Source organism: Rattus norvegicus, chromosome 5 (genome assembly GCF_021556685.1).
Source record: "Rattus norvegicus strain SHRSP/BbbUtx chromosome 5, alternate assembly SHRSP_T2T, whole genome shotgun sequence".
NCBI classification, from domain to species: Eukaryota; Metazoa; Chordata; class Mammalia; order Rodentia; family Muridae; genus Rattus; species Rattus norvegicus.
Window position 1 is genome coordinate 43856594 of NC_141538.1, and position 18184 is coordinate 43874777.

The 18184-nt window shown below is 43.0% G+C and overlaps 2 protein-coding genes across 4 annotated transcripts in view; one reads left to right on the forward strand and one right to left on the reverse strand.

Moving 5' to 3' along the window:
- Window positions 1–1893: 1893 nt before the first annotated feature.
- LOC148005709 (uncharacterized) lies at window positions 1894–9046 on the reverse strand. Its single transcript, XM_087551502.1, has 2 exons — window positions 3287–9046; window positions 1894–2641 (listed from the first exon to the last, which is right to left on the reverse strand). The coding sequence occupies exon 1, from the start codon at window positions 4575–4577 to the stop codon at window positions 4242–4244; it is 336 nt and encodes a 111-aa protein (XP_087407628.1). The 5' UTR covers window positions 4578–9046; the 3' UTR covers window positions 1894–2641; window positions 3287–4241.
- Gpr63 (G protein-coupled receptor 63) overlaps window positions 4254–18184 on the forward strand; it is a 48225-nt gene continuing 34294 nt past the window's right edge. Inside the window, 1 exon segment of one of the 3 annotated variants that reach the window (NM_001436658.1) lies at window positions 4254–4477. The gene's annotated coding sequence lies outside the window, so the exon portion shown is untranslated. 3 annotated transcript variants of the gene reach the window in all.

The following is an 18184-nucleotide window of genomic DNA, read 5'->3' on the forward strand; positions in this document are numbered from 1 at the left end:
TAATACAGTTATGCACAGTTAAGAGGAATTAATATTAACACAATTTCGAATAAGTACATCACTACTATATTTAGAAGGGGCAATAAGATTGTGTGTATGTATGTGTATGTGTGTGTATGTGTGTGTATGTATGTAAACATATTAATGTCAGAATCCAAATAGCTAAAGTTTAATGAATGATTTTTTTAAATTATTCGTGGAATGGATTTCCAAAACCACTTGCTTCTTGCTTCTAGTCCTCTTCCTGAGGAACTCTCTGGTGGTGGTTTCTTCCCGTTTAACTCCTCCTGATGCTCCTTTGTGCCGATAACTGCCCATCAACCGTACATGCAGAAAGGCACAGAGGGATTATGACTTAGGATTCAGGCCCTGATGCTGACTGAGACAAACGACATGCCGTCTGCACCTCAGTTGAGAAGAGCACATATACGATCATGCTCCTCAGCTCTAGATGAATCCTGCAGTGTGGGCAGCCCAGGGCTCTCAGCCATGGTGAAGCAGAATCACCAAGGAGCTCCTGTTTCATTTCCGTCTGGCTTCACCGAGGGTGGGCCCCAGGTGCTATTTTTTAGCAAGCTTTCAGGTGATTCTACTGTGTAGTTCGTGCTGACAGATTTCAATTTAGCTAGCAAATTAGAACAAGCATTTATAGCCTTACCACATGTACCTGCCTATGCTACAAACCTTGGGTACATATGGAGATTGTTTTCTTCTCCTTCCTTGAGACAGGGACCTGGTATGTTGCTCCAGCTGTCCTAGAATTCATGATCCTCCTCCATTAGCCCTCTGATTGTCAGGACAAAAGCAATGTACTGCCTTGCCTAGCAAGAAACTGATTTTTAGAGAGACGATTTGCTTAATATCTTGCCAGAAAGGTAGTTTCAAATCTAGTCTGTTGGGCTTCAGAAACAAGGCTTTGGAACTTACTTTGAACATGACTGAAAATAAAACAGCACTTACATCACTCCAAACGTTCGTGACAGGAAGTACTGACAAATAGTATTTAAAAATTAGTAAATATTTTATGGAGTCCACAGGTTTTTACTTTGTCTAATTAAAACAATGATGGTAGAGTCTAGGTGTTTAGCCTTGTGGTAGAGCACTTGCTTAGTATGGATACTAGGTGAGATCCCTAGTCTGTGCCCTCCCTCCAACACAGAGAAAATGAAAGTGGTTTATATGTAGCGAGGTGATACCGGGAGGCATTTTTCTAAGCCATGAGAATCCAGGGCTCTTTTCTATTCCAACAAAACGTAAAAGCTTTTCCCCCACCAAGGCTTTTATGTACTCACTTGGGCGCTTCTTGTCTCTGTATGTCTTAAAAGGCTATGGAATCACTTCCTTAAAGAAACAAAAAGCACTTTCAAGAGGACTCCCATCTCTGGTGCTTATTTTGAGGCCTATTCTTATCATATGTGTGTGAGTGTGTCTTAGTGTGTGCACATGTGTGCATGTGGAGGCCAGAGGTCACGTCAGGACTCAGTCACTCTCCACCATATTTTTGGGATAGGTTATCCTATTGGACCTGGAGCTCACTGATTCCCTTAGACTGACTCACTGACAAGCTCCAGGGGCCCTCCTTTTCTGCTCTCTATTGCTGGAACTCTGGACTCGTCCTGCCATGCCTGGCTAACAATTGGAATTCACGTTAACAATTAACGTTCGATTGGAATGGAGTCATTTCCCCTCATCATTTGATTTTACACTGAATTATATGATAACACTGTGATGCCTTGAGATTGTTTTTTGCATCGGAGGGCCATCTCTCCTCAGCTAAATTTACTTTCACGAGGATTGTGGCCTCATTCTCCATCACTGTTTCTGTGCATCTAGAAGTAGGCACATAACGGATGCCGCCGAGAACAGCTGTGTGGCTTCAGCAAGTCAGATGTTGTGACTTCATTTCTTTATTTCTTCAGTGAAAGGGAAGTTTTAGGGTGTTCTAAAGTCTCTTCTAGAGCTATAGATACGGCGTGTAAGGCATTCTATAACATTTACAAGTGGAAAGAAAAGTGTGGTTTAGATCTGTGACAATTAGAACGTTTGCTGTATGAGAAGAAACAAGTGGAAGCTAACATAGTTTAACTTCATTACGTTCTCCGCGTGTGAGTGTGGGTTCATTCTAGACGAGGCATCTGTGCGGTGCTCAAAGAGCCATTCTGGGGAGTTAGTTCTCCCATCATCCTGGAGGTCAAACTCAGGTCATTCGACTTGGGTGGCAATCACTTTTACCCTCTGAGCTATCTCCCCAGTGGGAAAGCTGGCATTTTGGGTAGGAAAACAGCAACGTCTCCATTCTAGCTCTCAAAAGACAGAATAATTATTAAGGCATGAAAACGAAGTTGGGCCCTGAGTCCTTGGGACACTGAAAACGTGACAGTTTTGTGAACCACATTTTTTCCCAGTTAATGACTCGCCAAAAACTCCTATAGAGTGGTATGTGGTGAAATTGATGACATAAAAATAGAAGGCCCAACAATGAGTATAGGTTGGCATATATGCTGGCAAAGGTTAAGGGAAAAATCAAATAAAATGTCAAGCACAGAATTCCATTGGTCCAGTGCTCCTTGGCCTGCTGGCTTGCTGAAGACGTCTCATGTTAAGGAGGGTGGAGGTACATTTGCAGTTACAGCTCTTGATCCTGCTTAGAGAAAACAGAATCAGTACAAACAAGGGAAACACAGGCAAAATGTGGAGAGAAACGGTCTTTAAGTGTCCAGGGGAAAACATTTTAAAAAGGAAATTTAAAGATTTTTGGGGGGGTGGCTAGGTCATTTATTTGTTTTCATAAATATATGAGCCAATAAATTCCACACCTATTATGAGAGGTTTTCTTAAGTCCTTTCCCATTAGGTCCTGGTTATTAGATCCAACCAAACTGACTGCTTTACGATGGGTTCTCTTCACTCCTACTGAATACTAGCTTTCCTTGTTTCTCCTCTCCTCTCCTCTCCCCTCCCCTCCCCTCCTCTCCCCTCTTCTCCTCCCCTCCTCTCCCCTCTTCTCCTCCCCTCCCCTCCCCGCCTCTCCTCTCCTCTCCCCTCCCCTCATCTCCCCTCTCCCCTCCCCTCTCCTCTCCTCCCCTCCCCTCCTCTCTTCTCCTCCCCTCCTCTACCCTCCCCTCTTCCCCACTCCCCTTTCTTTTTCCCAAAGCCTGGAGCTTACTTGCTCCTACCTCTTGCAAAGCAGTCCTGCACTCTACAGTGGCCTGAGGCTAAGAACCAAGTGGACTGAAGCAAGGGCTAAAAGATGAAAGCTCCTTTGAATTAGAAAATGTCACACCCACCTTCAGAGTCCTTTGCTGGGACTCATGGTTTGGAGTCCAGGCAGGACATTACCTAATTTCTTCCTTTCCACCTCTGTGAGAGAGGCCCCTCAGGACTGAGAAGCAAGGATCGAAAGCTACAGACAGAAGAGCAGATTTGGTGAATGGTCCCTCAGGCTGGTCTCTGTGGACTCAGGGCAACTGCTGCTGCTCTGAGCCTCCTGGGCCCTCAACTCTGCCCACGAATGTTGAGGATGGTTTGGAAAATAGTATCGTTTATCACTTGGAAGCAACATTTCAAAAGCACCATTACTGAGATTTGATGATGGTATCTTTCCTTCAGGGTCTTCCTGAGTCCAGTGTGGTGATCATGAATGCCAGAGGTTCTAGTAATCCAGTTGGAAGCCACCTTGCAAGTGGTGATTGGTTAAGAACAGAGCATGGGTCAGAGCAAGGCATGTCTGCTACTGCACTTCAAGACTCCTTCAGCGGTCCAGGTAGGAGTCCAAGCTGGTCTTCAATTTGAAGTGCTCCGAATGAGACCCTCACCACAGTGTGGGTAATGAAGAACCACCCAGGAGGCTGCACCATCAGCGGAGGGAAGCACTGTTCCACTGGGCACCTATTTTAGCTCAATGGTAAGTGTGGCGGGGTGATGGGGTGTTAGGATCAAGACCTTAACAGGGGTGTTGGCAGTTCAAGCAAAAGTGAGGTTTCCTGGCTAGCCAGCAGTAGCTAAGCAACCTGGATGTATGGTCTGAGCACCTACTCCCTTAGATCGTTTTTTTTTACCCAGGTGCGTGGGGTGAGGTGACCCGGGGACCTGGAGCAGGAGGAGTCAAGTTTAGACATCAGAAGGCTCCTGGGATTTTGTCTGTGCTGCCCCCTCCCTCTTTCTTTGCCTCCACCTCACTCCTCTCCTCTTTCCTACCTCGCGGCCTAACCAGCAGCGGGCGCCTTTAAGAGCGAGCGCTGGTTAACCGGAGGCGGGAGCCGCCGGCAGCCGGCAAGGCGGAGGCACTGCCGGGCGATGCCCCGACTCTCCGCCGCCGCCTCCTCGGCCTCCTCCTGCGCTGGGGGCTCGGAGCTGCGGAGCTGCGGTGCGATGTCCGCAAAGTTCCGGGAGGCAGCGGTCACCAACTCCCGGCTCTATCGCCGCGGCGCCTTTTGTGCGAGGTGTGAGCGCGTCCGGGGCAGGCGAGCGCATCCTGGGTACGGGCGGGCGAGCGGGCGGGTGGCGCGGAGCGCGGCTCTCCGGGTCTCCGCGGCAGGAAGCGGCTGGCTCGGCAGCCGGCACCCGGGAGAGGTTCATGGCACGGCCGCGGCTTCTCCGGGCTACCGGACGCCCCGCGCTGCTTCGGGCCTCCTAGATCCCCGGCGCTCCAGCCCGGGCCCCGCGGAGCAGAGCCTCGCGGAGGGCTGGGACCCTCGGGAACTTTCCCGCCCTGGGCTTTTCACTCTGGGCTGAGACTCAGCATGATCGCCCGGGTGTTTAAAAAAGCTCAGCAGTGCAGCTTTATGAAAAATCACAACCTCCGGGGCTGATCCAGTTTTCAAAAGTGATCATTTAGTTTTTGGTGAAATATTTGGATTGTCTGGAATACTTAGGAAATACAGGTTTTGTCGTTAGAACGCACCCCCCTCCCCATGAGGTAGGGGTGAGGTTTAGCGGCATCCTTTTAAAACAGGAATTTCTTTGTTTATCGACAAGTTTGCTTTTCATCACGTCTTAGATTAAGAGTGCTCCAACTTCTTAAGGATTTTAAAAGTAATATATTTCTAAGAATGGTAAGCAATACTTGGTTTATTGCATAATATTACTTTACTTCAGACAGTTTTACCCTTGGAGGAGGTAAGTAATCATTTGATAGAGCCTACAAAAGTTCATGTACTACAGGGATGGTCTTTCTCCATGTGTCCCATGTGTGAAGAAAGCTTCACATGCTCACCTTTCGGTTCATGTATTCTGTGTTCTCCAGTTAGCCTGGTCATCTGGTGAAGGCTGGAAGTCAAAAGTGCTGATAAAGAGTTCTGTGCTGTAATACACAGTATCACATAGCCCACATTTTAGTAACACCGTTGATTGTATCATTTTGTTCACTTGGAACAATTGTATCCAAACTCTCGCCCTTAAATCCTGAAGTGTTCAGAGTAAGTTGTTAGGCGTATGCTTCATATATGTGGAAGAAAGATACTTGCTACTCAAATACTTAGTCAGGATAACTAAGGAAATGCCTCATTGGTACCATGGAAGTTTTGAAATAACAGAAATAGCCATTAATACTGCAAAACAAATGGAACATTTTTGTCGTGGAATATAGTTTTGTCAATATATGTACATATATATATTTGTATATATGTGTACATGCATCTATCTCTATATATGTATGTGTGTGTATGTGTACATGCATCTTTCTCTCGATCTATCTATATATATGTACATATCAGAACTGATGATTAAAACAACTCTTTACATATTTTCTGGTAATTTTCTGTCAACATTCTTGTAAAAAAATTTTGCTCAGAAGTCTCATACTTAAAATCCTAGCTCTGGTTGCAATTGTCCTTTAAGTTGGTTGTACTTCTGGCAAGTTGGTAAGAGTTTGATGTTCTAAGGTGGTTGTGGCAGAGTTCTGATCAGTGTGTCTTCTCTGAGATTATATAGGTATACTTGACTTAGGACATATATTTTTGAGACCCTTTCTCTGTACTCTGTACTCAGGAATATGCACATGGCTTTATGTAGGTATGATGTCACACATGTCATACATGTATCTGTCATGTATCTCTGTCACCTGTCACAGGGAAATCATTCAGGGACACAGTAATGCCTGTTCACTAAGAATAGCAGATCTAAATGGTTAGAAGGTAAAAACTGTTCTTGCGAGGGTTTGTTGTCTTTGAACGTTTTAGTTAAGGAATACTGCTTTCTAACAAACACTTCAGCTCTTACAAAGCTTGGACTATCATGCCATCTACCAAAGATCTTAAACACACATTTATCTATCAAAGCAATCCTACCACTGGGTGATTCAATCAGGCTCTTTTCTCAGCTTCAAAAAATTTTACCGTTAGTAGGTGAATCAATAGATTAAACCTTAGTTTTTCACACATCAGAAATGACCTCTCGTGATTCTTCTCAACTTTACAACTTAGGAAAGTTGATCTCAGTAACTTTCCTAAGGAAAGTTCATTGTTCCCCTCTGTGAGAACTCTTCAGTGTTGATGGTCTTGGTTGTCTGCTTTGAGAGGGGCCCACTGATGGTTCAGTAAACAGTACCCAGAATCCAGTGCTGCAATCATTGTTAAGGGTAGCAAGATCATCTTCCTTTGGAACAGTGCTCAGTCACTTTCCACATCTGCTGCTGAGGCATTTAGAGATGGAGCCAGTAACCCATTAGAGTGGTTTTTATTATTGCTTTAATTTGCTAGCTATTTGTGAAATATGTTTGCAATTTGCTTTTGCCATACATGTTCTTTACATTGTTGCAAGTGGTCCTCCTCAAAACCTCCTCCCCTCTGCTTTTGACAACAGAGATTGGGGTGAGTGCTTACTGTTCTCTTGGAATACATTAAGAAGTTTCTCAAAATTTACATCATGTCTCTTTAACTTAAAAAAATCACATTTGAAGTGTTTAAGTAGGAAATAATAGCCCCCCCCCCTTTCTTTAAGATGATGGGATTTTTGTCAGTTTGAATACTTGGGAAACTTCTGTGTAAGGTTAGATGTGTCTTTTAATTTGAACTGGATGAGAAACAAAATCAGTACTCTTGCAACCACGAAACACGGGGAGCATCCCACATAATTTGCAGTGTGGGCAGCCCAGCATGCTTTAGTGTTTAGTTGGCATGATGCGGCAGGCCATGCTTGTTAAAAATGGTTTCTCAAGTGGACGACAAGCTGTTTCTGTCTTTGAGCTTGGCACGTAGGATAAAATGCCTTTTGCCTCTACATCGATCAATATGGACAAAAATGGGCAAGTATAATTTGTGTGTCTTTCTGTTTGACAGAAGTTTTAATAATCTAAAGAATAAAAAAAACTCTAGGATGCTGAAAAGTTTACTCATGATCACTGCAAATGGAAGGAGCATCTAGGTGGGATTTTAATTCAGCTCGAAGGTTATGGGGGCGGGGAAATGTGGTATATGTTCAGTTGACTATTGGTCTCTAGTTGAATTGATAATGACACTATTGTTCTTAGCATTTCATTTAATAAGCAATGCAAAAGGAAGTATGCCTAGGCTCCACCGAGATTAAGAAGATACCCAGTCAGATCCTGTATCAGTCACCTGACCTACATGCTGATTAGTTCTTAGGTAATTTCCAGCTGAAACCCTTATTATTTTAGTCACGTGTTTACATACCATTTGGGGAGTTTTGGCCAAAGCTTCTTGGGTAACTTTTTGCATTGGACTAGATGAGCTCAGTCTTTAGGAAGGAGGAATCCTTCTTGGGGAGATTGGTGCAGAAAAGACGGCCATCATTCTGCGTTGTAGTGCTTACCTACCTAACAAAGGGAGACATCCCTTGTTGTCCTACTTTCTTGTTTTATTGGATATTTTATTTATTTACATTTCAAATGTTATCCCCCTTCCCATTTCTCCTCTGGAAACCTATCCTGTCCTCCCTCCCCAACCAACCACCCCTTCCCACCTCCCCACACTGATATTTCCCTACACTGGGGCACTGAGCCAAGGGTCTCTCCTCCCATTAATGCCCAACAAGGCCATCCTCTGCTACATATGGGGCTGGAGCCATGGGTCCCTCCAGGTGGACTCTTTGGTTGGTGGTTTATTCCCTGGGAGTTCTGTTGGGGGCTGTAACCATAAGGTTACAAACTCCTTCAGCTCCTTTAGTCCTTTTTCCAACTCCTCCATTGGGGACTCCTGCTCAGTCCAATGGTTGGCTGCAAGCGTTAGCCTCTGTATTTTTGTTAGACTCTGGCAGAGCTTCTCAGGAGACAGCTATATCAGGCTCCTGCCAGCAAGCACTTCTTGGCATCTGCAGTAGTGTCTGGGTTTGGTGTTTGTATATGGGCTGGATCCCCAGGTGGGGCAGTCTCTGGATGGCCTTTCCTTCAGTCTCTGCTCCACACTTTGTATCCTTATTTCCTCCCTTGAGTATTTTGTTTCCCCTTCTAAGAAGGACTGAAGCAGTCATGCTTTGGTCTTCCTTCTTCTTGAGCTTCATGTGATCTATGAATTGTATCTTGGGTATTCCGAGCTTTTGGGCTAATTATCCACTTACCAGTGAGTGCATACAATCTGTGTTCTTTTGTGACTAGGTTATCTCACTCAGGATATTTTCTAGTTCCATCCATTTGCCCAAGAATTTCATGAAGTCGTTGTTTTTGATAGCTGAGTAGTACTCCGTTGTGTAGATGTACCACATTTTCTTTGTCTGTTCCTCTGTTGAAAGACATCTGTGTTCTTTCCAGCTTCTGGCTATTATAAATAAGGGAGCTATGAACATAGTGGAGCCTGTGTCCTTGTTATATCTATCTATCTATCTATCTATCTATCTATCTATCTATCTATCTATCTTTCTTTCTTTCTTTCTTTCTCTCTCTCTCTCTCTCTCTCTCTCTCTTTCTTTCTTTCTTTCTTTCTTTCTTAAGATTTATTTATTGAGTACACTGTAGCTGTGTTCAGACACACCAGAAGAGGGCATCAGATCCCATTACAGATGGTTGTGAGCCACCATGTGCTTGCTGGGAATTGAACACAGTCAGTGCTCTTAACCGCTGAGCCATCTCTCCAGCTCTTGTTATATGTTATATGCTACTTAAAAAAAAAAACAAAAAACAAAACAAAGCAAAACAAACAAACAAACAAAAAACCAATAGCCTAGGAGATTTTAGAGAAAGAGCATTAGTAGGGGTTTCAAAATGCCCAAATTTGGATGAGAATTAGGGATTTGACTGGAAATTACCTAAGAATCAAATAACTTGTTTGCTGGTATTTTGGTTCTGTATCTAGGCTGAAGGAATCTGCTGTGAGTTCTTTGCTCTCTGCTGGTCTGGGAAGGATGCTGGGTACAAAGGGGAGTGGGGTAGGAAAGGTCATGTGACCCCCTGCCTTCCAGAGGGAAGGGTTTCAGTACAATCCATTCTTAACATTGTTTTACTTGTTGGCAAGGGATGGGTTCAACTTGCTCCATTTTGAATAAACCCACACAAACCTAGACAATTTCAAGTTTCAGGGTCAAATACTAGCAAGAATCCATTCCTGATTTTTTCAGCTCATTGCCTCAGTACTTGCTTACCTTCTTTGCATTGTCTCCTTCCCCCGTGATATATTTATCACCAGTTTTGAACTCAAAGTTTTCCCATTTTCTATGAGTTGGGTAACTCTGCCCCCACTTAAAGCTGAAATGCCGTTGATAATGTCTTCCCTCTGTTTATTTTATGTATATCTGTGTTTAAGGCTTTGGCTCCCTATTCTTCATTCTCACACAGTAATAGATTTTCTCATCCTAGAAATGCTATGTGTGCAGTATAGACAAACCTATCCAGATAAGCAAAGAGAACTATGCTGAGATGATTACTGTCAGCATTTTATTGTATATTTCATATGCACATGGACAGTAGTTCACTTTCTAACTTTATATATTGCTCTGTTGCCTCTTTCCAGGTCATGAAATGACGTGCAACACTGATGTGTTGAATAGTGTTTTCTATGGATACATTATGATTTATTGCATATGTGTGATAATAACTGACAGGGAGACATCACTGTTGTTGCTGCCAGCTTTCCTCCTCCTCCCCTTCCTCCTCCTCTCCTTCCTCCTCCTCCCCTTCCTCCTCCTCCCCTTCCTCTTCCTCCCCTTCCTCCTCCCCTTCCTCCTCCTCCCCTTCCTCCTCCCCTTCCTCCTCCCCTTCTTCCTCCTCCCCTTCTTCCTCCTCCCCTTCCTCCTCCCATTCCTCCTCCCCTTCTTCCTCCCCTTCTTTCTCCTCCCCTTCTTCCTCCCCTTCTTTCTCCTCCCCTTCTTCCTCCTCCCCTTCCTCCTCCCCTTCCTCCTCCCATTCCTCCTCCCCTTCTTCCTCCCCTTCTTTCTCCTCCCCTTCTTCCTCCTCCCCTTCCTCCTCCCCTTCTTCCTCCTCCCCTTCTTCCTCCTCCCCTTCCTCCTCTCCTTCTTCCTCCTCCCCTTCTTCCTCCTCCCCTTCCTTCTTCTCCCCTTCCTCCTCTCCTTCCTCCTCCCCTTCCTCTTCCTTCCCTTCATCCTCCTCCCCTTCTTCTTCCTCCCCTTCCTCCTCCTCTCCTTCCTCCTCCCCTTCTTCTCTCCTTCCTCCTCCCCTTCTTCTCTCCTTCCTCCTCCCCTTCCTCCCCCCTTCTTCCTTCTTCCCTTCCTTCTCCTCTTCCTCCTCCTCCCTTTCCTCTTCCTCCTCTTCCTCTGCTACTGTAGGGCAGGGAGAAGCTTTTTATAACTCAATTTTATACTCATCTATGACTATTTACATCAAATAATATCCTAACTGCAGAGTTCTGTGGGAGAAATAAAGACATTGGCCTGAGGGTAGTTTGTTATTCCTAATGGAAAAGTCTAGTCATCCATTAGCATCTCTTTCTTTTTCCTCTATAGGTTCTGCTTTCCTTCAAGTCAGAATTTCAAGGGTGTTCTCATTAACACTTTCTCTAAATGAAATAATCCCAGATGTTCACAGAGATTTAGCCTTAATCCGAGCCACAGCTGTAATTTGCATGTAAGGAAATACAGCAGATGACAATGTGTGGTGAGAGTATTTTTCTCTTTGCAATTTCAGTCTCCTATATTTATGCTTGTTCTCTGCACTTTGCAGAGATATATACACTTTGCAGCATATATAACTGCCCAGGTATTTAATGAATATTGCTTATTATAGTCATGCTTAAAACTTAAAGATGCTTTTCTTACCTATGATACCAGCTCTTATACCCTTAACCTTGATGATAAATTTGTAAGGTTTAAAATGCACAGAATTTAGCTTCGAGTTGCATCTGCACATGTGGGTCCATATTTTATCCATATGCTTGTATTGATCGTTCTTTCTTCTGTCCTTAATATAAAATGATTTCTTAGCCAGAAGTTATCTTTAAAACCAGATACGGGTCATGCCGATTGTCTGTAAAATGTGCTATTTCAGTAACAGAACGGGAGATGCAAAGTGGGCATCGACAGGAAAAGAACATGTGTGAGTCTGCCTCGTGTTCAGAACTGAAGTTATCTTTAACCATCCAACATGACTCTCAAGTGCATCATGGAGTGGTCTCCGTGCCCATTCTTTATTTGTAGAATTTAGCACCAGCTGTGGGGATCTCTTTCTCTCTCTCTCCCCCTCTCTCCCTCCCCCACCCCATGCCCTCTCTCACATTTTCTGGACTAGTTTCCTCATACCCCAACCCCAGGGGCTCATTTCTTTGTCTAAGTCAAGCTTAGTTTACTGTTTTCTTCCAAGCTGGTGGTTTACTTTGATTTTATACTTAATATCAAGTTTTTTGCTTAGCTGAATATCATTTCTCTTTTTCTTTAATATTGAAACAAAACCCACAAAAAACAGAACAAAACAAAAAAAAATCCTGTGTTTGTATTAGTTTGTATTCTGTTGCTGGGACACTGACCTAATAAAAATGGCCTAATGCTAGAAAGCTTTATTTTTGCTCATGGTCTCAGGAGTTGTAGTCTAAGGTCAGTTGTCTCTGTTTCTTTGGGACTAAGGTGAAGATTATCTTATGGTATAATGAGCCTGTGGAGGAAGAGGTGAATTCACCTCATGAAAGTCAGGAAACAAAGTGGCAGAGACCAGCAAAAAGATAAAGTCTCTAAGGACAGTATCCCAGTGACCTACTTCTCCCAACTAGGTCTCATCTGCAGAGTTTTCAGTACCCCCAGGTAAAGTCATAAAGATGTGACTGCATCAGCGCCTTTTCCCACTGATTCGGTGCTAGCTCTTAAGATCCACTAAGGTCCACTAGTCTCTGAGTGATCGATCCACTAGCTGTTGACCAACCTGTAACACATGGATGCTGGGGGCGGCACTTATATCCAAGCCACAGCCGGGTCTCAGTGTGTTGGCATGGATGTAATAGACACACACGGATTGAACAGGTACATTTCTTTTCATGAGGCGACTCAGCCTTTATGGAAAAGTACAGAATATCTTTCTGAAACCAATTTTTACCACTGCCTCATCCTAAAATAGTTGATTTCTTATTTTTTGTTTACTTGGGGACTTTATGCCAATTTAACTACATTTATGTGGGTCTCACTTTTAAGATTTGGGAATTTATCAGTGTCATTTGGGCTAAAGTTTATTCGTGTGTGCTTGCGTGCGTGTGTGTGTGTGTGTGTGTTTTGAATTTTATAATTTAATTATGTTTTTATGGAGAGACTTGTATCACTATTGCTATGTTTCAAAAGATAGAACCAAATGTTTCATCATATCATAAAATCAGTTTCTGGCTGCCTGTGGTACCTCGTGTCATTTCCCTCCCATCGCTGCTACTCAGTGTTTCTCCTTCATTCCTTTTCCTTTTTAAATATTGTAGCATATAATTTCTCTGAACTTTCAGCCTTCCATCTCTGTTATGTGCTTATTTCTAACTTCTATGTTTATCCTCTTTGATGGCTTTAGGTTTCTTTCGCCCTATTCCTATCACGTAGCTTGCATGCCTTGCTCTCCCTTTATTCAACGACTATATATAGATTCCACTCATGTCACCATTTTAGCTCTTTATCAGAATAATTTTTAAAAAATCGTCTATCTCTAAGTATTTTTTCTGGTTTCTTTTTATTTACCTAGTCAGTTAGTCATGTGTATGGGTGTTTTGGCTGCTTGTGTCTGTGTACCACATGTGTGCAGTGACCGTGGAGGCAGGAAGAGGCCATCAGAGTTTTTTGGACTAGAGTTGTAGATGGTTATGAGCTGCCATGTGGGTGCTGGGAATCGAACCTGGGTCCTCCGGGTGATCATCCAGTGCTCTTAACCGGTGAGCCATCTTTCCAGTCCTACGTATTATGTTTTTGGTTCCAGTTCTTAGGACTGGAGGTGCTGGATATGTATGGCTCTTTTTGTTGAATTCTGTTTGAGATCTGCTGAGACAAATTGTTCTGTATCACCAGTTCTTTGATGCTTGTTAGTGCTGTGGGCTCCAGCAGGCATTCTGTTTCAGTAAAAGTTTCACTGTCACTGTGGAAACAGCATGCATTCCTTTGTTTCTAATCGTGTTGTTTAACTCTTCAGGTTTAGTATTGTTTTTCGTCTGTTTAAAAACTCAACTGCTGAGATCTTAATTGTGGATTTATCACCTTTGTCTGGATAATTCATGTTTTGCTTTTTGAGGGCTACTTACTAGATGCGAGTTTAAATTTAAAAAATTTATTTGTGGTAAATTAAACCTTTTTACCCTATATGATGACTTTGTCTCTGATACTGTTATTTGACTTAAAAACCTTTTTCCTTTGATATTAATGAACACTACAGTGTTCCATATAGATTGTGTTTGGTTTTATATGCCAATTGCCTGCAATTGAGGCTGGATATGTGCCGTTATAGTTTTGGATGTGTCCCTTGTTTATATGATATACCTGAATCTGTTTTTCACTGGAGAATTCAGTCCTTTGTATTTGTAGTGAAGATTGTTAAGTTTGGGTTTAATTATGATCTATAGCCATGTATTTTTTTTCCCCTGCCTTTTCTGCATCTTCATTCCTGTCTTAAGCTTCTTTGGATAGATTTAATTCTCCCTTTTATTTTTATTATTTTGTTTACTAAATGAGCTTTAGGTGCTGGCTGGCTGCTCTGTATTCTTTCGGTAATGACCCAGATGATTTTTCTATGAATCTTCATCTTTTTTCATCTGTGGTCATTGGTATCTTCACCCTCAATTGTGGAATTGAATTGTGTCCTTCCAAATGTATACATGAAGGCCTAAGTCTCAGTATCTGGAGATTGTCCCTGTCCTGGGGGAATTCAGGCTAAGTGAACTTCATTGGTAGCCCTGATCTGGTAAGCCCTGATCTGGTAAGCCCAGACACAGAGATCTCCCTTCCTCTCTGCATGTTTCGTGGAGAGGCCACTTGAAAGTGCTTTGTTGAGGGACACATGAAGGTTGGACAAGTTAGGAAGGAACCGATCTTGATGCTACTTTCATCTTGGACTTTAGCTTCCAGAGTGAAGAAATGTGAGAAAATTTTCTATTGTTTAATCCACCGATGCTGTATTTTTGATGAGGCCTAACCTTCCTTATTAAAATTACTAATTCCTAAGAGCAGTGTCTATAACCCCACCTCCAGTTTATTTCTTGGTAATGCCTTAGTTAGCTTTTGTTTTTTCTTACATTATCTTTTCAGTGTAATATCCAGCACATATATGTAATTGTGTGTTATAATTGTACTTTCTCACCTTCCTCACATAGCAGGTCTTCTGCCTGGGGAATTTTCTTTGTCTGACACATATCCTTACTTTTCCTTTGCTGACTGAGTGTGTGGGGAGAGTTTGTTTATAATAATGATTTTAATTACCTTCTTTCTTGAAGAGAGATCCTTTGGGTATTAAATTCCTTTTTGATAGATAATTACTTGCAGCATATCACATAGTATGATTCCATTATCCTCGTCTTTTTATTATTGCCATGGAGAATTGAGCACCCAAGCCCATTTTGCCTCCTTTGTTAGGGAAATCGTTCTTCTAAGATCTTTTAAAGACATTATCTCCACAAAGAGTTTCTTGCATGGCTACTTGTGTGTCTCTGAGTGTGCACATGTATGTTGCAAATTTCAATCTTTTTTTTTTTTTTTTTTTTTGCTGATGCTCAACTGGCTTTTACATAGTCCAGGACCACCTGCCTACGAAAATGGAGATGCCCACCATAGGCTGTGACATCCCACATCAATTAGTAATCAAGCCAGTCTCCTGCAGACAGTTCCATAAGACAATATGATATAAACTTTCTGCTCAGATGACTCCAGGCTCTAGCAGTTGACAGATAAAGTTAATCAGGGTGACACATCCCTTCTTCATGCTTGCTCTTTACTGAGTTCATTGCTTTGGTTGACGATGACATCTGAGGTCAGCTTGGGTCTCCATGTGCACACATGTGCACCTAACCCATGAGAATAGCCACCTATGCACATATTAATACAAAATAAACAAAACGTTTTTTGTTTGTTTTTTGTTTTGTCTTTTTTTCTATAAGTGTGAGTCAGGCTCTCTCTGAGATTCTTTTTTAAAATCATTCGTTTTATTTTACATGTATAGGTGTTTTACCTGTGCATGGACTGTGTGTGTGCTGTGTCTTTGGAGGTCAGAAGAGGGCTTTGAATTCGGTGGGACTGGGGTTACAAACAGATGGAAGGCACCATGTGTTAGGGGTCCGTGGGAAGAACAGCCAGTGCTCTTCACTACTGGGTCATGTGTCTGGCCCGTTTGGCCTTCTGTAGCTGGTTTATATGTCCCGCTCTCTCTGTGTCTCAGGCATAGCCATCATGCTTCTCTTTCCTGTTCCATGAGGGCCACTTGGCATCCCAGAGTCTTTTAACCACTTCTAGAACTATGACCCAAATAAAGTCTCTTCATAAATTATTAATCTCAGGTATTCTATTCTATCCTTTCAAAATGGACTAAGCCAAACATATTTTTTTTTTCTTTTACCCTATACAATACAGCAATGTGGGTACCACTTTTGCTAGGAATAGATAAACAGAAAGAAGCTAAAGACCTCAGGGTTTGTGCTACCCAATACACATTTACTATGAAATGGCAATGAAAGCAAGCACAGTAGTGAGACGGAGATGGTTGGTGAGAGCTGGAGAGATGGCTCAGCAGCTGAGACCATCCACTTTTGCAGAAGACCCAGCTTTCAGCACATGTGTCAGGAGGCTCACAGCCACGAGGTGTCCAAGCCTCTGGCACCCACATTCCTGAGCACATATCCATATACGAGTATACCTAACTTGAAAATAATGAAGTGACTCTTTAAAGGGAATCTGAAGTCCATTCATCCGTGATTGGAATGGCTGCCCATCCCTGGGTCAGGAGAGTTGAGCCTTTACTCTGCTGTGCTCTTTTTTCCCTGCACCTTTTTATTTTTTATTCTCTCATTTATTACATCCCAACCACAGTTTCTCCTTCCTCCTCTGTCCTCAGTCTCTCCCCACAAACTCCCCTCTTTCACCCACACCACACGGAAAAGAGGAGGTCTACCAGGGACATCAACCAAACATGGCAAACATGCTTCAGTAGGACCAGGCACATACCACCACATCAAGGCTGGACAAGGCCACCCAGCAGGAGGAAGAGGGCCACACAAGTAGGCAAAAGAGTCAGAGGCAGCCACTGCTCCCACTGTTAGGAATCCCGCAAGAACACCAGACTACTCAGCCGTAACATCTAGGCAGAGGACCTGGGTCAGACTCCTACGACTCCATGATGCATGCACGGTCCCATGAGTCCCAGCCAGTTGATTCTGTGGACCATGTTCTCTTGGTTTGTCTCTGATATCTCTCGTTCCTATCCTTCGTCTCTCTCCTCTACAGAACTCCCCTAGCTCCCACCTTGTGCTTGGCTGTGGTACTCAGCATCCCCTCCCATCAGCTTCTGGATGAAGTCTCTTTTGTCTCTTTGATGATTTTGCACACAGGGCAAACTAGGTCGAAGGTTTTGTGACTGGGTTGGTGTCCCAGTCCCTTCACTTGAGGTCTTGCAAAGTTACAAAAGATGGCTGATTCAGCCATTGCTTCCTCTGTTACTAGGAGTCTTTGCTAGGCATCTCACGCGTTCTGCTGTACACTTTTAGGAAAGAATTTATCTCTGCATTCTTAGCATTAAAATATTTTTTAAATCCCAATTCTTTTTACAGTACGTTAAAAAAAAAACAGTAAAAGTTCTCTCTAATCTAGAGCTAGTTTAGTTAAACTGAACTATAATCTTAAACTATCATTTCTCTAGGCTTATACCGGGGTTCCAGGAAAATGGGTCTCTCTGGCAGGTCCTGGAAAGGTTCTTGTCTCCAGGGCTACACTCTGTATCAGCTTAGCCCAAAGGAAGGGCCGGTCTCCTTTGTGTCTAATTTAAATGGAGATGTGGTCATTCAGTAAATGATCTCTTTTTCTAAAATTCCATCCAATTCTTTCTTTTTCCTATTCGATTTCCTGCATAACAGAAACCATGAATATAAAGAGAATTTGCACATTTATTGTATTAGCCGTTAGGCAAATTCTAACATTTGGGCCACACTGCTGTAAAGGTTCTTGCCGGTCTTGGGTGCATGCATGCACGCGTATACACCTCTTCATAGCGTCAATTGCTCTTGTAGGCTGTTCTGTTGCAAGAATCACTTGAAAAGGGCATGAGTAAGATATACTAAAGCTTCCCAAAGTCCACACAAGCACGGTGGTATTTACAGTGCTATTTTGGTGCCTTTTCTTCCCTGTTTTGTTGAGGGGACCTTCAGGAATCACAGTTCTGGCCGCTCGTGTGCAGTTGGCACAGAGCCAGTGAATTCCCTACAGGCTCTGGGTCTTCAGTTGCATCAGCAGGGAGAACTTGCTCAGCATTTACTGGTTCTTTTGTCTGAGAGCAGCAGGGACCTTACTGAATGACAACACCCCTTATGCCATTACTGGTGGGAACCTCAGTGACAGGCAAGTACTGGGCCCCCTTAGACTTTATTCTCTTGAGGTTTTTGGGACACTTGAGGTATATTCCTTGGTGCTTAGAATTTAGCTTTTAAGTTTTTTTTTTAATTCTTAAGCAGCTTTTAAATGTCTTTAACGTTTTAAAATTATTTTGTCTGCGTGTGTGGGTGTGGAGTTGAGACAGCTCTAGGTGTTCAGCCACCTGCTGAATTGTCACTGTCCTGCTCGATTTTTTTTTTTTTAGTTGAAAACAGCTATTATAGATTTTCTTTCAACAGGTTTTTTTCTCTGCTAAGGTATTTTTC